Source organism: Dendropsophus ebraccatus, chromosome 3, assembly GCF_027789765.1.
Source record: "Dendropsophus ebraccatus isolate aDenEbr1 chromosome 3, aDenEbr1.pat, whole genome shotgun sequence".
NCBI classification, from domain to species: Eukaryota; Metazoa; Chordata; class Amphibia; order Anura; family Hylidae; genus Dendropsophus; species Dendropsophus ebraccatus.
Genome location: NC_091456.1, coordinates 115,912,962 through 115,935,859, shown reverse-complemented (window position 1 = coordinate 115,935,859; position 22,898 = coordinate 115,912,962). Strand labels below are relative to the sequence as shown.

At 46.4% G+C, this 22,898-nt stretch overlaps 1 protein-coding gene across 2 annotated transcripts in view; it reads right to left on the bottom strand.

The window, feature by feature from the left end:
• HDGFL2 (HDGF like 2) overlaps positions 1-22,898 on the bottom strand; it is a 107,766-nt gene that overhangs the window by 44,404 nt on the left and 40,464 nt on the right. For both annotated transcript variants that reach the window (XM_069962563.1, XM_069962562.1), the window contains exon 9: positions 93-441. In XM_069962563.1, coding sequence (XP_069818664.1) covers positions 93-441 — 349 coding nt within the window. The remainder of the gene's footprint in view (positions 1-92; positions 442-22,898) is intronic.

Below are 22,898 nucleotides of genomic sequence, written 5' to 3'. Positions count from 1 at the left end.
CAAAACATACGTTGTGTAAACATGGCCAAAAGGTGTATTGCTTTCACCAAACAATTCTAAAGCTATAGTTTCCAATAATTCAAAAGTGAAACCTTTTTCTCACTGTCAGAATCGGACATCCTTTGTCGCCGCTCTCTTTTAGCATTTCCAGATGAGAGATTTCTTTTCTTTTTTGGCTTTTCTTTTTCAGAATCAAACTGAGTATGCAGCCTCTTCACAGGTTTAGAAAGCTGTTCATCATCACTACTGCTGCTTTTGTGATCACTATCTGCCTTCTCTTTTTCAGTCTTTTCCATCTTTTTTCTGGCCTCCTCTTCTCTTTCCTCTTCTCTTAAGCGACGTAATTGGTCTTCCTGCTCCTTTTTTCGCCGCTCTTCTAGTGCCCTTTGTCTTTCTTCATCTTTCTTTTTCCACTCACTGATCCGATCAGGTGAGCTGTCACTAACAAAAGTAAGACAAATCGTAGTGTTAATTTTTTTAATTTAAGAAAACTATGCCTAGGCAGAAGAAAAACAAAATAAAAACATAAAACAAAATAACATATTTATTCCCCTCACTCCCTCGCCTCGGTCAAAGTTCCAGAGACTGCTGGGATTGGAGTCGGCATACGTGGTTGCCCACACAGACAATCAATGGTCAAAGCAGTGTCCCGCCTCAGCCACAGAACAGGTGACAGCTAAATAGTTAATCTGGTGTTTTCAGTTAAAGATGTGTCTCTACACTGTCTGATTTTATCCAATCAAAGCAGATCATGCCAGATTGTGTCCATCTAGTCTGCTCTTTTTAGTTATTACCTTATTATCTTAGGATAGACATATGTTTATCCCAGATAATGTAGTAAACGGACTGGCACCAGGGAACTAATCAAAGGATGAGTGCAAGTCCCAACAGCCAAGAATACATATATGCCACAAGAAAAAAAGACTGAAAAAATTGGACTGCACCTCACAAATGATGTAAATTGATAGAAATTTTATTATACATAAATGCCGGGAACAAACAAAAACCATAAAAACAATTAAAAAATACCACCAAACCACCGGCCCCGATACGGCCAGGTGGTACCTAGACCACTGAAAAATGTATTAGATGATGGCCATACTCTTCATCAAGGAATGAATAAATAAATAAATATATATATAGATAAATATATAAATAAATGTGTGAATAAATAACTATATTGAAACAAATGAATATATACAATGACCAGACGCGGTAATATCTCAAATCCCCTTGTGCTAAAGCTCACTGAATCACAAAAATAAATACATCATGACAATGCAAGTAATCAGAAAGTGCAAGTGCAAGCAAGGTGCAAAGAAGAGGGGGTAAGTGCAATACAACCACTTATGGCCATCTCTCAGTGGGTAGGAGAGAACATCCCACGCGTTCCGTCACATGGACTTCCTCAGGGATCTGTTTATCCCAGGCATGTTTTTTTTTTTTATTTACTTATTATTAGTTTTAAACAAACAACCATCATACCTCATAAAATCACATACGATATTAATGTTACATTAATACCCCTACCCACATTAATACCCCTACCCACCCTCACAAGGAGCAAATATTCATGAAGGCCCTTAAATCAATACATAACCTGTTTCTCCCATGGAGTCACACCGCGAGGCACCGACTAGCATTTCACAATTTCTTGGGGCACCACTTGTCTTTCTCCTTCTTCCACCTTCCACTATCTATACAATTTACATTTTACTCTACTCGTGTAGGGTCTCCGCTCCCGCCCTCCCACACGCGGGCCACACCCCCACCAGGGCCAAGCTGGACAACACCAAATAATACTACAAAAACCAACTACCAAAAAATAAATAAAAATAAAACTCCAATAGAGAATAACCTATCAAAGTGAACTATCCTATATGTCCATGACCCTCTTCAGCAGACCAAGCCACCGTGGCCTCCTTCAACCACCAATCCACTCACACCCAGCGAGTCCTCGATCGTCAGACCCCCACCTTCTCCAGATGGACGGCCAACCACCAACGGACCCCCCACTTGTGCTAAAACCTCTCCATAAATGTCACTTTCCAAACGCGTTTCAGGGTTCTCAAGTATGATCGCCGCTGATGAAAGGGTTAAACTTGAGAACCCTGAAACGCGTTTGACAAGTGACATTTACGGACCAACACCATATAGGATTGGTTACCGTAGCTTCAACTAACTTCATAATTTTTTACACAAACTCATTTTTTTTTCTTTTTTACTGGAATCATATCCTTGATTGCATGGTTCCTCTGGGGGGCCCCCCAAATGCGAGTTGCATCTGGCCATTGATTGAGCATCATCACCTCTATCACTCTGTCCACCTCTATCACTCTGTCCCGGACGGAGTCACCTGGGATGATATCGAGGCTGTGAAACCGCGCGCAAAGAAATCCTCAGAACTACGAGGACGCGCTACAGGATCCATCTACCCTAAGAGCCGCTGAGATCGATCGGCTGCTGAGACGCAGCTAGGGAAAAGGAAACAACGATACAATCTATTGACTCGGGACGGGTGAGAAGCGGTAATACCGCTACAGTGTTCTATTTAGTAACGCTGATTGTATTTGCAATACTACTGAGTGTCAATATACTTTTTCCCTATCTGGATCACTCTGCATCTAATCGAGAGATGCTTATAGAGAAGTGACCTAACTAAACAAAACAGGCACTAAGTATCCAGAAGGACTAATAGTCCAAGGACAATTGTATACTCAGTAGAACTACAAGTCCAATCCTAACTAAGCAATCAGAAGGACTACAAGTCCAAGACTCTGTTTATCTAGAGAGACTAAAGTTAGAGATAGAATCTAAAACTGTTTTATGCATTTGAGATAATGGCTTCTAATTGTTAACACAATATCGCAACCGGTCGGCACCCAGTGATGCAATTCATCATATAGAGACTTTGTGATTTTAGCTTCATTTAACCTCATTAGTTTCTGATCCATATGTGTACTGCATGATGTTTATGGTATTTTTGATTAATGTATGATTTTTAATATGTTTATTATAATTAAATTGTTGCAATTTGGCTATATCTGTAGTCAATACACCTTATAATTTAGAAGATAGGGCTGTTCTTGAGGACTAAAGAATCCTTTTTAAATATACTTCACACTAATTAATACATACCTGTCTGGCCCAGCCCGGGCCCAGCCCCCGCCCGAGTGCACACAAGCGGCCCCCCTCACCACCACCCCCTAAACTATCCCCATAATTAACACCAACATTCCGGTGCGTGTACTCCACCGGTCACAATCTTTTATAGAACCCTTACACCAATTGTTCTTACTATAACATTTCCTTGGGCCATGAGACAATTATAATTTTTCTTCTTTACACATTCTCCATATTCCCTTTTCGATCAATCTGTCCCTTTTCAAACATCTTTATTACCATAGCCCAGTAATACTTCACTAGTTTAGTTGTCAATTCTTAAGCCTATCTTACTCCTTATCCTAACCTACTGCTTATCCCCCCCCTCCACCAATGAAAAGAAAAAGGAGGAAAGAAGAGGAGAGGAAGGGAAAAGTAAGGGAAATAGTAAGCCAGTTTAGTACATTACACGTGTTAGCAGAATTTGCCCCGCCTACCTCAGCACTCTCATCCTGCTTCCATCCTTTTCCTTTGTATATACAGAGCCCATTCAGTTTCTCTTAAAGCGACTCTGTACCCACAATCTGCCCCCACCCAAACCGCTTTTTCCTTCAGATAGCTGCTTTTAATCCAAGATGTGTCCTGGGGTCCTTTCAGCAGGCGATGCAGTTATTGTCCTAAAAAACAACTTTTAAATTTGCAGCCCTATGCCAAATGGCCGTGGCCTAGAATGTGTGCGCATTAGGCTGGCGCAACCTCTCTGTCCCTCCTCCCCATCCTCCTCATCATTAGGAATGCCCCAGGCAGATTTTCTCCTATTCATCAGCTGTGAAAACACGGCACATGGGCTGGACCGTTACGGCACCTGTGTAGTGTTCACTGCAGGGGAAAAGGAAAAATCCTGCCAGTGGCATTCCTAATGATGAAGAGGGTGGGGAGGAGGGACGGAGGGGTGGTGCAAAGTTAGAGCACAGATACTCTAGGCAATGACTGTTTGGCACAGGGCTGCAAGTTGTTTTTGAAGACAATACCTGCATCGCCTGCCGAACGACCCCAGGACAGACCTTAGATTAAAAGCAGCTATCCGACGGTACAAGTGGTTTGGGGGGGGGGGGACAGATTGTCTTGTGGTCTGATTAAACTTAAATTGAACAGTTTGGCCATAATGTCCATCATTATGTTTAGAGGAAAAAGGGATAAGCTCCCAACTGTGAAACCCGGGGGTGGCAGCATCATGTTGTGATAAAGTCTAAGGGCAATGGTGCTAAATACTAATGAAATGTATGTAAATTTTTACTTTGTAGAAAGTGATAAAATGCTTTAAAGGGTACCAGTTAGCCCAATTTGGTTGGTTTGGTTTCCTGGTGCACAGTATAAAGCTTCTACACAGGCCGTGGCCTGGAGGAGAAGCTTTATACCAGAGAAAATGAAGTTTTAATCCTCCGGTGTACGACAGGCAGATAGGTAGGTAGTCATCTTGGCGGCTCCCAGTCTGTTTCTAGCCACCCCTCTTTGCCTGTCAGCGTGCTTGGCAGGGATGACTGACAGGGAGAGAGGCCAGTCACTTATACCTTCCGAGCAGGTTAACAGGTAGAGAGCGATGACTACACAAGGGCAGGGAGCCGCCCAGATAACTACCAGCGGACTAAAACTTTATTTTTTGCAGTATAAAGCTTCTGCTCCAGCCGCGGTCAGTACGTGCCGCATGTTGCATAGGAGCGCTATACTGTGCAACAGGGAACCAAATCAGCCCAATTGGGCTAATTGGTTCCCATTAAATGCCCCTCTCTCATTCTGGCAAATAAACATTTTGGTATTCCTACTTGACCTAAAACTGAAAAGGTTTATTCTGATTTCATGTCATAGTGTGAAAAATATGCATGTGTGTCTTTCCCTTACGTCCTAAGCAGCAGCAATGGTAGGACAGATGGTAACAACAATTAAAGACTTAATTGACCTGCCTATAAGAACTTGGTCTACCTTTGGGTGGTATTACATGGACTGATTATCGTTCGAAAAATCCTTAAATCGCTTGGATTTGAATGATAATAGCAGACAACGATAAATCGTTGGTCGTTGAATAGAATTTGGACCTATTTTTTTGTCTATCGTTTCCAAATCGTTCGGATGTAATAAAACATCGTTCGGTCGTTCGCAGTAGCGGCGAACGCAGTGGCGACGACAGGACGAACACAATAACGATCATAAGCAACGATCATCGTTCCATGTAATTGGGTGAACGATTTCAGGTCGTTCGCCATAGTGGTCATTTGAGTTAGTTTATAGTTAAAAAATCACTTCGTGTAATAGTACCCTTAGGCTCCATGTGTTTATTTTTCTGTCCTCCTGTCGAACAGGTGGTAGGAAAAGGAGCAGGATCACGCCTGAGTGTGTCTTGCTTCCCTTTCCAATGATTCTTCCTTTCCACATAGTTGTGTAGAGAGTTTTTATCCTTCTCTGCTGTACTTGGGAGAAGAATTTACCTTTTTTGGTAGAGCTGGTGGATCTCTCAGCTTCTTTGTCATGGTACCTGACCTGGACAGATTTCTTTCAGTACTTCAGCAAGGTAAGTTATACTGCCTTTTTTCTTTTGGACTGTATTTTTGAGCTGGAAGCCTGACCTATGTGTCAGGAGGCTTGCCCAGTGTTAATGAATATATATTTAAAGAGGATGAAACTGCAGTGTGTGAACACAGCCTTACAATTGTAGCTGTGTACCGAGTACACCTGCTGTCTGATTACTTTTTCTAGTGCTGTTATCAAAAGATGCAGAGAAGCTATGTAGCTACTTTGTGTGAACACAGCTTTAGGGCAATCAGGAATCAGTGAGGAAAGCGTTCCAGGCGGAAAGTGTTCTCACGGAATTCCGCAGGGAATCTGCAAGGACAGTGTTCCACCAGCAATTATTTTTCATTTAATCAAATTCATTTATTTTTCCAATTCTGTGCTGAATTTCCACGAGCATTTCGCAGGTAATCCGCTCTGAAAAATTTGAAAGCAGAAACTCACTTCTCAATTCATTTAAATGGGATTCTGCAAGTGGAAAGCGGATCACTCGTGGAAAAATCAGCGCAGAAATTCCGCTGTGTGAACTGCAGAGCGCAAATTTTATTTAACTCAATGGAATTTGGCTCTTTACTATATTTTCAGGTGGAATTTTCAATGAGGAATCCATGCTTAAATTCAGCACAAATTCCTCAGATTGAACTGGACAGGAAGGCTTGCATGCCTCCGCTCCTCTCCGCAGAGAGGCGTGAAGAGGGGAGATGCGTGAGCCCTCCCATAGACACCGAGTCTGTGGAAATTTTATTTTATTTTTTTTCTAAAAAAGTTAAACTTATAAAACTACTATGTGTAAACACAGCCTTAGACATAGATAGCTTTACCTGGTCAAAGGCAGACCAATCTACCCTTGAATTGGGTAGAGAACAATCGATGCAGCAAGCACACAGTGGGAAACTTATATGCAGGGGTAACAGGCGAAGGGGCCTTAATCCCCAACAGATTTTGCCGTCATACAATATGTGAAGGAAGAACATTATTTCAGCACATCCATGAATGGAAAGCTATCATAAGATTAAAAACACATCTAGGATAGCGCATATCGATCTGTATAGGGGCACAAAATCAGCAGCATTACTATTGGAGGCAGAAGCAAATTTTTTGCATGGACCAAGAAATCTATCCAGCACAAAATTGCAACATATTAACAGGCAAGCTAAGCCACACTCTAAAAAGGAACCCAAATCAGCCCAATTGGGCTGATATGGTTCCCTGGACCAATGTATAAAGCTCCTGCAGAAGCCGCGGCACTTACCAGCCGCCGCGGCTGTAGCAGCAGCTTTATACCAGGGAAAAATTACTTTTATTCCCCCCCGGCTCTTGACAGACACGGGCGAAAAAGTAGTTATCTGGGTGGCTCCCCGCCTGTGTCTAGTCACATCGATTTGCCAGTCAGCGCGCTCGGCGGGATGATTGACAGGCAGAGAGGCCAGTAATGGACCTCTCTGCCTGTCAATGATTCCCGCAGAGCGTGCTGACAGGCAGAGTGCTATGACTAGACACAGGTAGGGAGCCGCCCAGATGACTACATTTTACTCCGGTATAAAGCTCCTGCTGCAGCCGCAGCTGGTACGTCCCGCGTCTACTGCAGGAGCTTTATACTTTGGTTCCCTTTAACTGTGCCAGAGGAAAGGTCTCTAGACCACAAGACTTATGGTAAAAAGCCAGACATTAGGGCAGTCTTATGTGGACATAATGGCAACTTGGAAGGACGCCAAAATGATGCACTTTAGAATCCCTATTACTACAAGGGATAAAAACCTGTGGAGGATAGACAGCCTATTCTTTCCATGGAAGGTTCAACTGGATGCTTTCTATTTCCTCAAACTCCTATAGCTCCCAGAATCTTATGGAAGTCGAGACAAGGTCGGGCCTCGGTCATCCTCATTTGCCCCTATTGACCCAAGAGGGCATGGTTCACAACACTGAGCATCCTGCCCAAGAATCTTTTGGGAACTCCCCCAGACTCCCCAGCTACTTAGTAACAGTAGCAGAGATTGTCCACACCTGACAGGGCCTTTGGGAGTGGAGGCCAAAGATCTTGCAAAGGAGCAAGTCTCTGGTTTCATGATAACGGCTTTCTGGTCTAAGAGAACGTGGGCTCCATTTCCAGGGGAATATTCCACAGATCCCTCAGTTTATAACTCGACGACTCGGCTTTGTTCAAATCTTGACTGCATTTAACAACCTGAAAAATGATCTGCTGCCAGAGGAAGTGGTGAACACTCTTCTGTAGTCCAGGGCCGCATCTGCCAACAGAGCCTACCGGGAGGTAAAGAAGATGTTTTGAAGCCTGGTGTGTGAAAGTCTCTTTCACATCTCCATTGTTACAATCAATTCTTCAGGATGGTTTTAAGAAAGGGTTAAAACCCGCAAACATCAGAGTTCATGTCCCGGCTCTCTGTAATCCTAGACAGATTATCGCATGGTGGGCAGATACAGGAAATTAGGCCTACTGTAACAGGTATAGTCCCCCAGGGGGGATTTGGAACTTGTGTTGGGTCAACTATGTCTGTTATGGTCAGTCAACTTAAAGTGATACTGTCACCCCTTTCTATATAAAGACTTCTCTACAGTTTTTATACCTTACTTTGTAATAGATTTCTTGGTCCAGTGAAATTGGTGGATTTTGCCACGTGGGGCTTCATGGCCACTGCGCCACTTTGGCCCCCTCACATCCGCGTTGGATGCCTTGCCCCTCTGTGACCTCATCACCATCTAGGCCACGTCCCCATGGCTGCCACTGGGATGGGCTGACCTAGATGGGCTGACCTTGAGGGAACTAAGAGACAGACCAGAGTGCAACCCTGCCTGATAAAACCGGGCTGAGGCGGGTTTCCTTGCCCTCAACATCGTCCTGACCCAAGGGGATGGGGACAGGGATGGGTGGGGGGATGAAGTACTCACCATCTGAAGTCTTCTGCCGGCATTGGGGCCCCGCTGACGCGCCCAACAATGGGAGGCTGGGTGGGCAGGGGCTGGTGGAGGGTAGTATGCAGGGCAGAGACAGACAGCGAGGTTGATATGTCTCTTGGGCGCAGAGTCCGGCCGTTGGCGACCGAGGGCAGACAGACCCTCTATATTCAGGGTCTGCTCCCTAGACGCATTGCAAGGGGGGGGGGGAATCAGGGTGGATCTAGATCCCCTGCTTTTTACATGTCTTTGCCACATGGCTTGCTGTGTACAGTAGATCAGATGCAATCACGTAGTTGTGGCGGTTTGTGCTCCCCAGGGTAGCAACCCTATATCAATCAGCAACAATGAATGTTATGCTGGATAAACAGATAGCAATCCATAGGTAGTCTATAACAAATAGAAAATCACAAACTGTAGATTTTTTGCAGGATTCTTAGTGATAAGCTGCTGCCAAAAACTGCTCTGGAGAAATGAGTTGGTGAGAATCTGTAGTACGTTTGTCAGTATACCAGTACAGAAATGACTGATTGCTGGGATCTGTAGTTCTATACAGTGCCAGTCAAAGTACATTCTACAGATACTTGCTTATTTGTCTAGGGTGGAGGCTGTGTAGTAGTAAGGAAAGCGTCTGGTGTCTGACACCTCTTACCCGTCCCGATGGAGATACAGCAGCAGAAGCGATCAGGGCCAGCCTGTGGCAATGCGTCCTTGTGAAGTGGCAGTAGCAGTTCACACACTCTGCGGGGCTTTGCTCTGGATGCTCTCACCGCCCTCTTGCTGTCAGTGTCTGATGCAGCAATATTCAGGTATAACCAGCAGTTTCTTTGGAGAAAATGAGTGGGGCCTCAATAGTTAAAATGGTGAATAGGACTTGCTCTTACACATGTGTGGGAGCATTATGTGTATACCTACGCGTTTCAGAGTGTAAGGTTCACTCCATCAGTGGCACAGTATGTTTGTATGGTGGAGGGATGATACTTTTATCTCCCCCTGATCACATGATCAGCCTATGTTCAGGTTCATAGGAAAACAAGAACTGGATCTGGGTAATAAGAAAATCCGGACTGGATCTGGCATGTTGTCTGGCAATTTTTATACTCATGGGCATTGAGACATGAGGAAGATAACAATGAAGGTAGAATAATATAAATAAATAAAATGGATAAACATGAATCATACTAAACAAAAACACAACTGATAGCTATCAATAACTAAACAGCATATAAAATTATTAGTCATTCCATATATACAAATAATGAAATAATAATCGTATAATTTTCCATTTAAATATATATCGGGAAAGGTGTCATTTGGCAGGGAAAGAAGGGGGTGTGATAATGATGTCTGATTGCAGTTATATAGGCTGGAGACTTTTCAACAGAGTTGAGCACAAAAGGTCAGTAAGACACTATGAATTATGAAATAAAAGTCAGAGAACTAGATCATATGAAGTGTCCTGGGTACGTTAAACCTAAGTGCATGGGGTAAAAGATCAATCTGGAATGATTAATAGTACAGTGGGCCATGGGGCCTAGGCTACAGGGGCAGATCCGGTGCTGTGTAAGACGGCCCAACACATATCGGACCATGGAGAAGGGGCCACATGGTAAAAAAAAAAAAAAAAAGATAGGTATAGGAACCTGAATAGTTCCAATTCGGCATTTAAAACCGCAGGCTCAAGGCTGTCAAACTCGATTTTTTTGTGATTCGATACGGGACATTTTGCTGATGTAATCACCTCTTCAAACCCTCAGGACATTCTGGATGGCTGCAAAGGACAGGTGAGAGGGGTTGCACTGGTGACACTCTTCTAAAGTGAAGTGATAGAGGATGTGCCATTTCTCCTTTTTTGATATTACGAATGTGTTCAGAAATTCTGGTTTTCAGTTGCCTTTTAGTCCTCCCAATGTATTGCTTCGGGCAACTGCACTGGATCACATAAATAACGCCTTTTGAGTTACATGTCAGAAGTTCCTTGATGTCCCACTTGTAATCATTGACTGTAGATGTGATTGATGTCATACTTCTAGGGGTGTTGGTGGTTTTGCACCCCATACATGAGCCACACTTGTGAAACCCAGAGACATCTAACCATGTTGTTCTGTTTCTGTTTGTTTTTCTAACAGTAGGAGCAATTTGAATTCCCAGATTGGGAGCTTTGGTATAGATAATGGGGGGTTTTGGGGGTAGTAGTGTTCCTAGATTTTTGTCCCTTTGTGCCAGTTCTTTGAGATGACTCTCTCAACTTTCTTGTACTCTACATTGAAGGGTAGAATGAAAGAATCTGACCTATCTGCCGGAGTTCTAACTGTTGGATCAAAGAATGTGTCCCAATTCAAACGTTTAACTTTATTTAGAGAGGTTTGGATAATTTGATCTGGATAGTTTTTTTTCTTGGAATCTGGCAGTAAGGAGTTCGGCTTCGATTTCAAATTGTTCGGGTAATGTACAATTTCTTTTCAACCGTCTAAATTGTCCTGTTGGCACGTTCATTAGCCACCTTGGCAGTTGGCAGCTGTTAAAAAGAATATAGCTATTCCTAGCTGTGGGTTTTTTGAAATGTTCGGCATTCTAGTCTGTTAATGGAGGCCTTAATGTAGAGGTCCAGAAATTCTACTTGTGTTTCGCTAATAAATGGAGACAACTTGATGTTCCAATCGTTAGTATTTAGGTTTGTAATGAAGATGTATAGCTTAGACCGTGCATCATCTTATAACATGATAATATCGTCAATGTATCTACACTAGAGGACCAGACCCGCGCCCATATTCGGGGTAACTGCCACCTCCTCCCATGCAGACATGAAGAGATTAGCGAGACTGGGCGTGAATCTGGTCCCCATAGCGGTCCCAGAATCTGGTCCCCATAGCGGTCCCGGTCCTCTGCAGATAATAGTGGCCTTCAAAATAAAAGTAATTTTGTTGCAAGATGTATCTAATGAAATCTAGAATGAGTTGGATCTGTTCCGGTCTCATGTCACCCATTGAAAGGTGGTTTTTAACGCCTTCAATGCCACGTTCATGTTCGATAATAGTGTATAAATGAACTGACGTCCATTGTCATGATGTGGTTTGGGGTCCAGGGGAATTGTTCCAAAAGTTTTATTATCTCTCGTGTCACATAAATAGTATGGCGTTTTTTTGCACATATGGTTGTAAGAGTCTGTCTAGGTATAGGGGGGAGATAAAACTATCATCCCTCCACCATACAAACATACCGTGCCACTGATGGAGTGAATCTTAAACTCTGAAACGCATATTGCAAAACATTATGCTCCCACACATATGTAGGAGCAAGTCCTATACACCATTTTAACTATTGGGGCCCCACTCAACTTATGTCATTCTCTCCAAAAGAACGGCTGGTCGTACCTAAATATCGCTGCATCAGACACTGACAGCAAGAGGGCAGTGAGAGCATCAGCAAGAGGGCGGTGAGAGCATCCAGAGCAAAGCCGCACAGAGTGTGTGAACTGCTACTGCCACTTCACAAGGACGCATTGCCACAGGCTGGCCCTGATCGCTTCTGCTGCTGTATCTCCATCGGGACGGGTAAGAGGTGTCACAGACACCAGATGCTTTGCTTACTACTACAAAACCTCTACCCTAGACAAATAAGCAAGTATCTGTAGAATGTACTTGGACTGGCACTGTATAGAACTACAGATCCCAGCAATCCCAGTCATTCCTGTACTGGTATACTGACAAACATACTACAGATTCTCACCAACTCATTTCTCCAGAGCAGTTTTTGGCAGCAGCTTATCACTAAGAATCCTGCAAAAAATCTACAGTTTGCGATTTTCTATTTGTTATAGACTACCTATGGATTGCGATCTGTTTATCCAGCATAAGTGTGGGTTCACATTGAGGAATTCTCGCTGATAAACTCTGCGGAATTCCGCCGGCTCCATAGACACCATTCTATGGGCCGGCTGATTCCGCATTCCGTCGAAAGAATTGACATGTCAGTTCTTTCGGCGGAATGTGGAATCAGCCAGCCCATAGAATGGTGTCTATGGAGCCGGCGGAAAGGCGCGCGTATGTGAGCGCGTACAGCCGTTATATGAAAAGTACCATGTACCTTCTTTACCTAACAAGTGTGTGACAGTGTCCACAGTTTAAAATGTGAATTGCAGCTGAATAGTGCCAATCTACCTAGATCACCGCACTCATAATGGACAGCAGTCAGCTAGACCCTTACACAAAAGCTCAGACAGTGGACAGGGAGGAACTCTTGAAAGACAAGGCACTCAGACTCTAGATCAGGCATGTCAAACTCTGGCCCGTCGAGGAAATCAATAAATTTCCTAGAGCTGGCAAGCCGATGTTGCAGCGGATTATATTATGGGCGGTTCGGACTACTTCTTAGGCAACCCAAATTATAATCTTCTAGGCCAGTGTTTCTTAACCTTTTGCTTTTGGTGCTTGGGACACTGCTATCATTCAGCAATGTCCTGGCACATATCACCGCTGCTGCTCTCACCTTCCTTCCCCCAGCAGCAGCTCATCAGCAGGCACTCTGTGTGAGGGGCAAGGCTTAGTGATACTGCTAGGGGAAGGAAAGAGCCCTGATAAAAGTCTGCACTCTGTTGACGGAACGCGTGGGGTAGGGTTATTACCGGGGTCACTCATCTCCTCACAGCCTTTTACATTATTGCATGCATGCTATATTCATTTATTTTGTATATACCATTTCATGTATTGTGTAATTTCATTGTTATTATTGCATGCTGGCATGGCATATTTATTCATATAGAGGATCCTGGTTGGTGGGGAGATTTATAGTATTCTCCCCCTTAGAGTTTGTTTTTATTGCTGTATACAGCTTCTCTTTTTGTTCTGTGTGTTTTCTCAATTTTTTGTATAATAACATTTTTTCTTACATATTATTTTTGGATGTGCAGAGCTTTTCTGTCCTCATTCTTTTTTCTTTTGTTCAGGGGAAGGAAAGAGAGTGTCACTGATTGGACCTCAGAGACTGCTCCGAGCCTGCCCTTCTCCGGCTCTTCCTACCAGCCTTGTCCTTCTTAGTACATGGCGTCTGATCACATGGCGTCTGATCACATAGGCCAAGTATCTGCCTACATAGAGCAAGTATCAGGTTACATGGGGGGGGGGGGGGGGGGTGGGGAGGTATCTGGAGCATCTACATACTGTATGTACTATATGGAGCACTATTAGGAGGGCTGGAGACTATACAGAACACTATTAGGGGGCTTATTTGTCTCTCTTAGGCTATCACCCTGCCCTCTGCCTTCCTATACTTCACATGTCAAGGCAATCTATATCATAAAAATCAAAGTCTGTCTGTCTGTCTGTCCTTCTGTCCGTCTGTCTGTCTGTCTGTCCTCTATAGACTTCCAAACGCCTGAACCGTTTGACCCCAAATTTGGCACACAGATACATTGGGTGCCCGGGAAGGTTATTGCGAAGGTCCCGTCCCCCGCCAGATGTACAGGAGGGGAGGGGGAGGGGAAAGAGAGGCGCCCCATAGAGATGAATGGGGAAATCTCCTCACCGCAAACACAGGTGATATAATTAGCTGCAGCAGACACGGCGGTTGGAGCCTTAGCAACCAATAGGATTACTGCTTTCATTTTCACAGGGAGCAATGGTTGCTAGGGCAGCTGCCTCACAACATCCACAGAAATAACTGGTAGACCCCCTACTCCATCCATAAAGTACATGTATATACAGGGCCCACTACTCCATCTATACAGTACATGTATATACAGGACCCCCTACTCCATCTATACAGTACATGTATATACAGGGCACAACAGGTATACCAAACTGACTGGGTAACACTGCTACACCAGACCTGACCAATACCGCCATACTGTGACTGGATAACACTGTCATACCAGACCTGACCAATACCGCCATACTGTGACTGGATAACACTGCCAGACCTGACCAATACCGCCATACTGTGACTGGATAACACCTCCATACCAGACCTGACCAATACCGCCATACTGTGACTGGGTAACACCGCCACACCAGACCTGACCAATACCGCCATACTGTGACTGGATAACACCTCCATACCAGACCTGACCAATACCGCCATACTGTGACTGGGTAACACCGCCACACCAGACCTGACCAATACCGCCATACTGTGACTGGATAACACTGCCACACCAGACCTGACCATACCGCCATACTGTGACTGGATAACACTGCCACACCAGACCTGACCAATACCGCCATACTGTGACTGGATAACACTGTGAAAACCAGACCTGACCAATACCGCCATACTGTGACTGGATAACACTGTCATATAAGACCTGACCAATACCGCCATACTATGACTGGATAACACTGTCATATAAGACCTGACCAATACCGCTATACTGTGAATGGATAACACAGCCACACCAGATCTGACCAATACCGCTATACTGTGCTGGATAACACTGTCATACCAGACCTGACCAATACCGCCATACTGTGACTGGATAACACTGCCATACCAGACCTGACCAATACCGGCAAACTGTGACTGGGTAACACCGCCACACCAGTCCTGACCAATACACCATACTGTGACTGGATAACACCATCATATCAGACCTGACCAATACTGCCATACTGTGACTGGATAACACCGCTATACCAGACCTGACCAATACCACCATACCGTGACTGGATAACACCGCCACACCAGACCTGACCAATACCGCATACTGTGACTGGATAACACCCTCCATACCAGACCTGACCAATACCGCCATACTGTGACTGGATAACACCATCATATCAGACCTGACCAATACTGCCATACTGTGACTGGATAACACCGCTATACCAGACCTGACCAATACCGCCATACTGTGACTGGATAACACTGCCATACCAGACCTGACCAATACCGCCATACTGTGACTGGGTAACACCGCCACACCAGACCTGACCAATACCGCCATACTGTGACTGGATAACACTGCCACACCAGACCTGACCAATACCGCCATACTGTGACTGGATAACACTGTCATACCAGACCTGACCAATACCGCCATACTGTGACTGGATAACACTGTCATATAAGACCTGACCAATACCGCCATACTATGACTGGATAACACTGTCATATAAGACCTGACCAATACCGCTATACTGTGAATGGATAACACAGCCACCCCAGATCTGACCAATACCGCTATACTGTGCTGGATAACACTGTCATACCAGACCTGACCAATACCGCCATACTGTGACTGGATAACACTGCCATACCAGACCTGACCAATACCGGCAAACTGTGACTGGGTAACACCGCCACACCAGTCCTGACCAATACCACCATACTGTGACAGGAAAACACCATCGTATCAGACCTGACCAATACTGCCATACTGTGACTGGATAACACCGCTATACCAGACCTGACCAATACCACCATACCATGACTGGATAACACCGCCACACCAGACCTGACCAATACCGCCATACTATGACTGGATAACACCCCCATACCAGACATGACCAATACCGACACACAGTGAATGAATAACACTGCCATACAGGTAAATACAACCCTGCAGGTATACAGGACACTACAGGTATACAGGACCACAAAACTCTACACTACAAGTGCACGGGACCTCCACAAAACTATATACTACAGGTATACAGGACCCCAAAACTATATACTACAGGTATACAGGACCCAAACTATACACTACAGGTATACAGGAACTCTACCAACTATATACTACAGGTATATAGGACCCCAAACTATACACTACAGGTATACAGGACCTCAAAACCATACACTACAGGTATACAGGACCTACACCAACTCTATAATACAGGTATACAGCACCTTCACCAACTCTATACTACAAGTATACAGGACCCCAAATATACTACAGGTATACAGGAACTCCACCAGCTATATACTACAGGTATATAGGACCCCAAACTATACACTACAGGTATACAGGACCTCCACCAATTATACACTACAGGTATCCAGGACCCTCAAACTATAAACTACAGGTATACAAGACCTCCACCAACTATACATTACAGGTATACAGCACCAACTATATACTACAGGTATACAGGACCCCCGAACTATACAGTACAGGTATACAGGACCTTCACCAACTGTACACTGCAGGTATACAGGACCTCCCTCAACTATACACTACAGGTATACAGCCCCCCTCAACTACACACTATAGGTATACAGCCCCCCTCAACTACACACTATAGGTATACAGCCCCCCCCACTATGCACTACAGATATGCGAGACCCCTAAAAACTATACATTGTGGGTATACAGAACCCCTCCAACTATGCACTACAGGTATACACTAATTCCACTGATTAACTCAGAAGAAACAATACCTTTAGCTTGGCCTCCTGGGCACCTTAGAACAAATCTAATTAACACACTGACACTTTATACCCGGGCAGCCTCGGGTACATTTTCTAGTTAATCATATAATTTAATCATAGTGCACAGCGCTGGGAGAGACACATCACTCTGACAATGTCAGAAACGCCACACACATGCTTTAACCCCTTGCCGCAGTATGACGTTTCGGGAACGTCATGTAATGCAGGTAGTTCCTGCAAAATAACGGAACGTCATTCTCTCCCTGCCTCCCCCCGCTGTACCTAACAGTCGGGCAGCAGGAGATCAGCTTCCTCCGACCCCTCCACCCTCGGAATTAAAAATTAATTAAAAACTAATAATAATTACAAATTTTTTGTTAATCCCACGTGACCAACTATGGCCGTGTGAGGACGCTTCAGCCTGAGCTCCTGCAGACCCAGACCTCAATCTGTTGGCATCGGCCGCTTTTAACATGGGGAAGACTGCTAAAAAGAACAGGGGGCATTCCTCAACCCGCTCTGCATCCCCACAGGGGGACATCGGGGCATATTTCGCCCGCCCAGAGCCACCAGCACCCGCACCAGGGACGGAGCTGCAGGACACAGAGCATGGCCGCCGCCATGCTGACGAGGCGCCCGATCCCCCTACAGCAGCCCGCACAAGGTCATCTGTGGCCGCAACTGAGTGCCGGCACCTACCGAAGACCTCCGCCGGCACCAACATCTCCCTGCAGCCACCAGAGACGACCGCTCCAGCCTCCTTGCAGCTGCACGCGCGGCCTGACGGGAACTCCGGCGGCCATCTTGATTCTATGCCGAGCGGCGCACAGCAAACCCGGAGACCGCCGGAGGAGCGGCGGCAGCAGGAGGACACTGGCTCGAGTGTCCGACAGGTACCTCATCCCTCAACGGTGGCCCCGCACTGCGCCCCCCTATCTATGGCGCCGCCACCGCGCCACTCCCAGGGCGACCCCCTCATCGGGCCTACTGCGGCCTTGCCGCCCAATACTACATCAGGCCTCCACCCCCAGGCGGTACCATGGGACAGCGGAACAGAGCACAACCCCTGGTTTGCACCCCCAATGCCTGCTCAGACCCAGCTGGGGGACCCCCTGCCCTTACCCCACCCTGCACAAGGAGGACTCTCCCCTACCTCATCATCCCACTGGTCCACAGGATCCTCTTGGGGCAGCTCACCCCCGCATACCACAGCGGCTGTAACCCACACGGTTGCCCTCATCCATGCACCGGCCACTGCTGTGTCACCTCACGGCCGAGTGCTGTCCCCTAGGAGGCTGCCGGACGTACCCCCTTCCTTGGAGGGCACCCCCCCTATTTTCAGGGTTCGCTCCCAACCTGCAACCTCTGGGATCCCAGACTTGTCATTTCCACTGACTTCTAGCCGCTCCTCAGTACTGGATGATAATAGACCGGTGTCCCTAGCGGATCTCAGGGCTCTCACCCAGTCCCTTCCTACTAAAACCGACATTTCCACTCTGGCCAAGCAATTACTAGATGAATGCAAACATGAATTTGCGCAATTTCGTGCTGAACTCACAACGGTCTCATCTAAAGTAGATGTACTAGAAACTGCGCAGGAGACTACTTCCACAACTCTGTTAGCTCTTCAACACGATGTACAATCGCATTCTGATCAACTGTTTGTCCTGCAACAATACATGGACGATATTGAAAACCGCAATAGGCGCAATAATCTCAGGATCCGCGGTCTCCCGGATCTGTGCCTCCCTCTGAGCTATTTGCTGTGCTATCCACCATCTTTAATGACCTCCTGGTGCAACCACCTAATACGCACATCGAGATAGACAGGGCGCACAGAGCATTGCGGCCTCCAGCCGAGACGGCCAGAGACCCAGGGACGTTATTTGCCGCGTCCACTTTTACTCCACTAAAGAGGAAATCCTCCTGAGAGCCCGGCGCCGACGCAATGTCACCTACAGAGTAGCGCCTTTGCTCATCCTACAGGACCTTTCCCGGTCCTGCGTGACCGTAATATCCCCTTCGCCCTCATTGTGCGCTTGAATGGTCGAACCCTCACCCTACGCGCGCCAGAAGACATCCCGGGATTTCTACAGGATTTAAACATCACCGACATCTCCATACCTGAATGGCCCTCGCTGCTGACCTCCTCCAGGAACGCCAAAAGACCTCTATCGCCCCGATCTTCCAACTCTACGTCCGTGGGGTCCCGACCCTCCAGGCGGGATGGCCCCCGACCCGCCCCAGCTTCCCCCTTGCACTCTCCAGCCCATGCTGGCTCTCGAGCCCGTCTCCCCTGAGCCGTGGACAGCATTTAGTATCTAGTAGCTTGCAGCTATCCCCGTTACTGTTTAATCAGTTTATATGTTTTTCAGCCGAGTTATGCCTGTAAATTGTTTGCATTTCATCATCTGGGTCTGTGAGGGAGCCTTAGGTCTATGCCTTCACATGTTTAGCTGTCTCTTCCCCCCAATAGATGGGAAACCCACCCTGGGCGTCTCCGGGTCTGGTAGTACTCAGTTTGTGGTTCTTAAAGTATACGCTGCAGTTTTGCTTTTGCTGCTGTTGTTGTCTTTGTGTGCACCCCTGTTTGTCTGTGTCTCCCCCACCCTGATTTTCTCTGTCTCATTTCATATCCCAGTCCCGATCACTCCCTGGAGGTCTTCGGCCGTGCCTACCTACATCCTTTATGAATGGCGGACCTACACATAGCATCCTATAACGCGAGGGGATTAAACACGCCCCGGAAAAGATCGCAGGTTCTCCATCATTTCCACCGCCGGAAGGTACACATACTCTGCTTACAGGAGACGCACTTTAAAACAGGCCATACACCCACCATCCGTGACAGACACTATACACAATGGTTTTTCGCCAACAACCCTGACTCCAGAACCAAGGGTGTGGCCCTAGCTATACACAAGTCCCTGCCATGTCAAATATTATCTTGCACGACGGACCCAGCGGCGCGATACCTAATACTTACTCTCTCCATTACTTACTCTCTCCATTAGTGGCCACATCTTTACCATAATTAACACCTAAACCCCAAACCAAGACCAAATTGCTTTTCTCCTGAACCTGATTGATCTTTCCCTCCCCCTGGCCAGGGGGACCGTGCTCCTCTGCGGAGACCTTAATCTCACATTAGACCCGTCCTTGGACAATTCCACAGGCCGCTCGAGTTTTTCATATCCAGCGATAAAAAAAGTCAAAAACGCCCTGCTCCAACTACAACTTTATGATGCCTGGCGCTTGGTGCATTCAGCTGACCGGGATTATACTTTTTTTTCTAATCCACATGGGACATACAGCCGTATTGACCATATCCTTATCCAACATAGTGCATTGCCGTGGTTGGCGACTGCCTCCATAGGCAATATACTATGGTCGGATCACGCCCCGGTCTACTGCTCTCTTACCCTACCGTTCCTATCGAAGACTGCGTGGTCCTGGCGTTTAAACGAGTCTTTGCTTCTAGATACAGTATGTTTAGCTGATCTGAAGCAAACTATTACGCATTTTCGCACTGATCACGCAGCTGACACAACCTCCCCCATTATTCAGTGGGAGGCACCTAAATGTGTGCTTCGGGGAGTGCTTATAAAGCACGGATCCAGGCTCAAAAAGGCGAAGGCCATCTCCCTGCAAAAGGCACTTGCCAAGGTTTCTTCCCTGGAGCTGGCCCATAAGCGTGCCCTGTCCCTACCTATATTACGGGACTTGCAAGTTGCCCGCTTGGAGGTTAAGCGCCTCCTTGAAGCGTCTTGGGGGCGACTTCTCCAAACATGCCGTAGTAAATTTTATGAATACGGCAATAAATGTGGGCGCATGTTGGCCAGAGCCTTGAAGAATCGGATGGCACAAATGCATATTGGCTGCGTCAGAAATTCCGCTCACCAACTCACACATCATAGCTCGGAAATAGCATCCACCTTCCACACATATTATTCCTCCCTATATCATCTTCCGACCGCTCGGGTCATGACTCCTGGGCCCTTCTCCCCTCCACCCCTCACAACGCGTCTCCCCGATGAGGGCATAGAGGACTTGGAGGAGCCGTTTGCCACACATGAAATCGCCTATGCGATCTTACAGTTACCCGGGGGGAAGAGCCCAGGACCAGATGACTGCTCAGTTCTACAAAGCTCTTTCGGAATTTCTTTCCCCTATGCTGCTTCTGGCCTTTAACTCTATCTCGGACTCTGTTCCTTTCCTGCCCCATACTACCACTGCATATATCACTCTTATCCCAAAACCAGGTAAGGACCCCCAGCTCTGCAGCAGCTATCGCCCAATTTCCCTGCTGAATGTAGACTTAAAAATTTATTCTAAGTTACTGGCTAATAGGTTAAATGCCCACTTACCCTCCCTTATCCATCCTGACCAAGTGGGCTTTGTGCCAGGGCGGGAGACCCGCGATAATACCCTCAAAACTCTGGATATTATCCACTATGCGCAAACGTGCCACGTTCCTCTAATGATCCTTTCGCTAGACGCCAGAAAGGCTTTTGATAGGATTTCATGGCCCTCCCTGACACAAACCCTGCAACATGTTGGAATCGGCCCCTCTTTCCTTACTAAGATACTGGCTTTATATAAGAACCCCTCGGCTCAACTGAAGGTGAATGGGACATTCTCGGCCCCCTTCTCCATTTTTAATGGAACTAGGCAAGGGTGCCCTTTGTCCCCCCTTTGACACATCTTACTATAAGTATCGCCCTTTGTCCCCCCTCCTATACGCCTTAATCATGGAGAATTTATTAACCTCTATTCGTTCCGACCCAGACATCACGGGTATCCGTATTGGGAATCGGGAGTATAAATGTTCAGCCTTTGCGGACGACCTCCCGGTATACATCACAAACCCGCATGTCGCCCTTCCCGCCCTGATGGCTCGGTTGGACCAATTTGGAGCCTGGGCCAACTTTAAAATCAATCTCTCCAAATCTGAGGCCTTGAACGTGTCCCTGGACCCCATAATGGTTAGCACCATTCAATCCAATTTCCCATTTGCTTGGCCTGCGTCTGGCATCACGGTTTGGGAGAATCAATATCTTGAAAATTACCTTAATGCCTCGGCTTCTGTATTTGCTGCAGACCATCCCCGTCCACATCCCCATTTCCTTTTGGAAACGAGTGCAACGCTGCTTCACCTCTTTCGTGTGGTCCATGGGTCGCCCCAGGATTAGGCGAGAGACCTTGTCTCGCTCCAAGGCTGCGGGCGGGATTGGTCTGCCAGACTGCCGTTTATACTACCTGGCCTGTGTCCACGCTCGTATTTTGGACATGGTCCATCATTCTAATTCTAAGTTATGGGTTCAACTAGCGCAGGCACAGTGCTCCAGACCCCTCTCTACCCTTCCCTGGACCTGGTCACCCTCCTTATGAGACGACACTGCCTTGTCCTACGTTACTCGACATACGTTAGCCTCCCTGCATTTAGCGGGCAAATCTCACGTTTTGCTGCATAAATGCGGACCGATGACTCCCATAACCCACAGTTTACACCGGGACTTTCCTCATCTTTCTTAGGGCTCCCAGCCGACAGGGTCCTTCGTTTCTATCAGGTACTTAAACAGGGCTCACTATCACCCCTGCCAGCGATCCTGGATGCGACCCCACCTACTGTTAAGCATTCGTTTGAATATGCCCAACTGCAACATTTCTACTCCACTTCTAAACGCACGCACACTTTACACCAGGAACTGACAGACTTCGAACATCTATCCGTGTCCTCTCCCTGTCCTCCACACATCATCTCCGTGGTATACCAACAGTTACTGTCCTCAGGCTCCCAGCACTTGCCATCATTCTGCTCGGCCTGGGAGTCAGAGTTGGGGAAAAGTTTTACACCACAGCAATGGTCTAAAGCTTTTTTTCTCTCACACAAGGCGGTACTGGCATGTAAATCACAAGAAACTAGTTATAAGATCATCTCCCGTTAGTATCGTGTC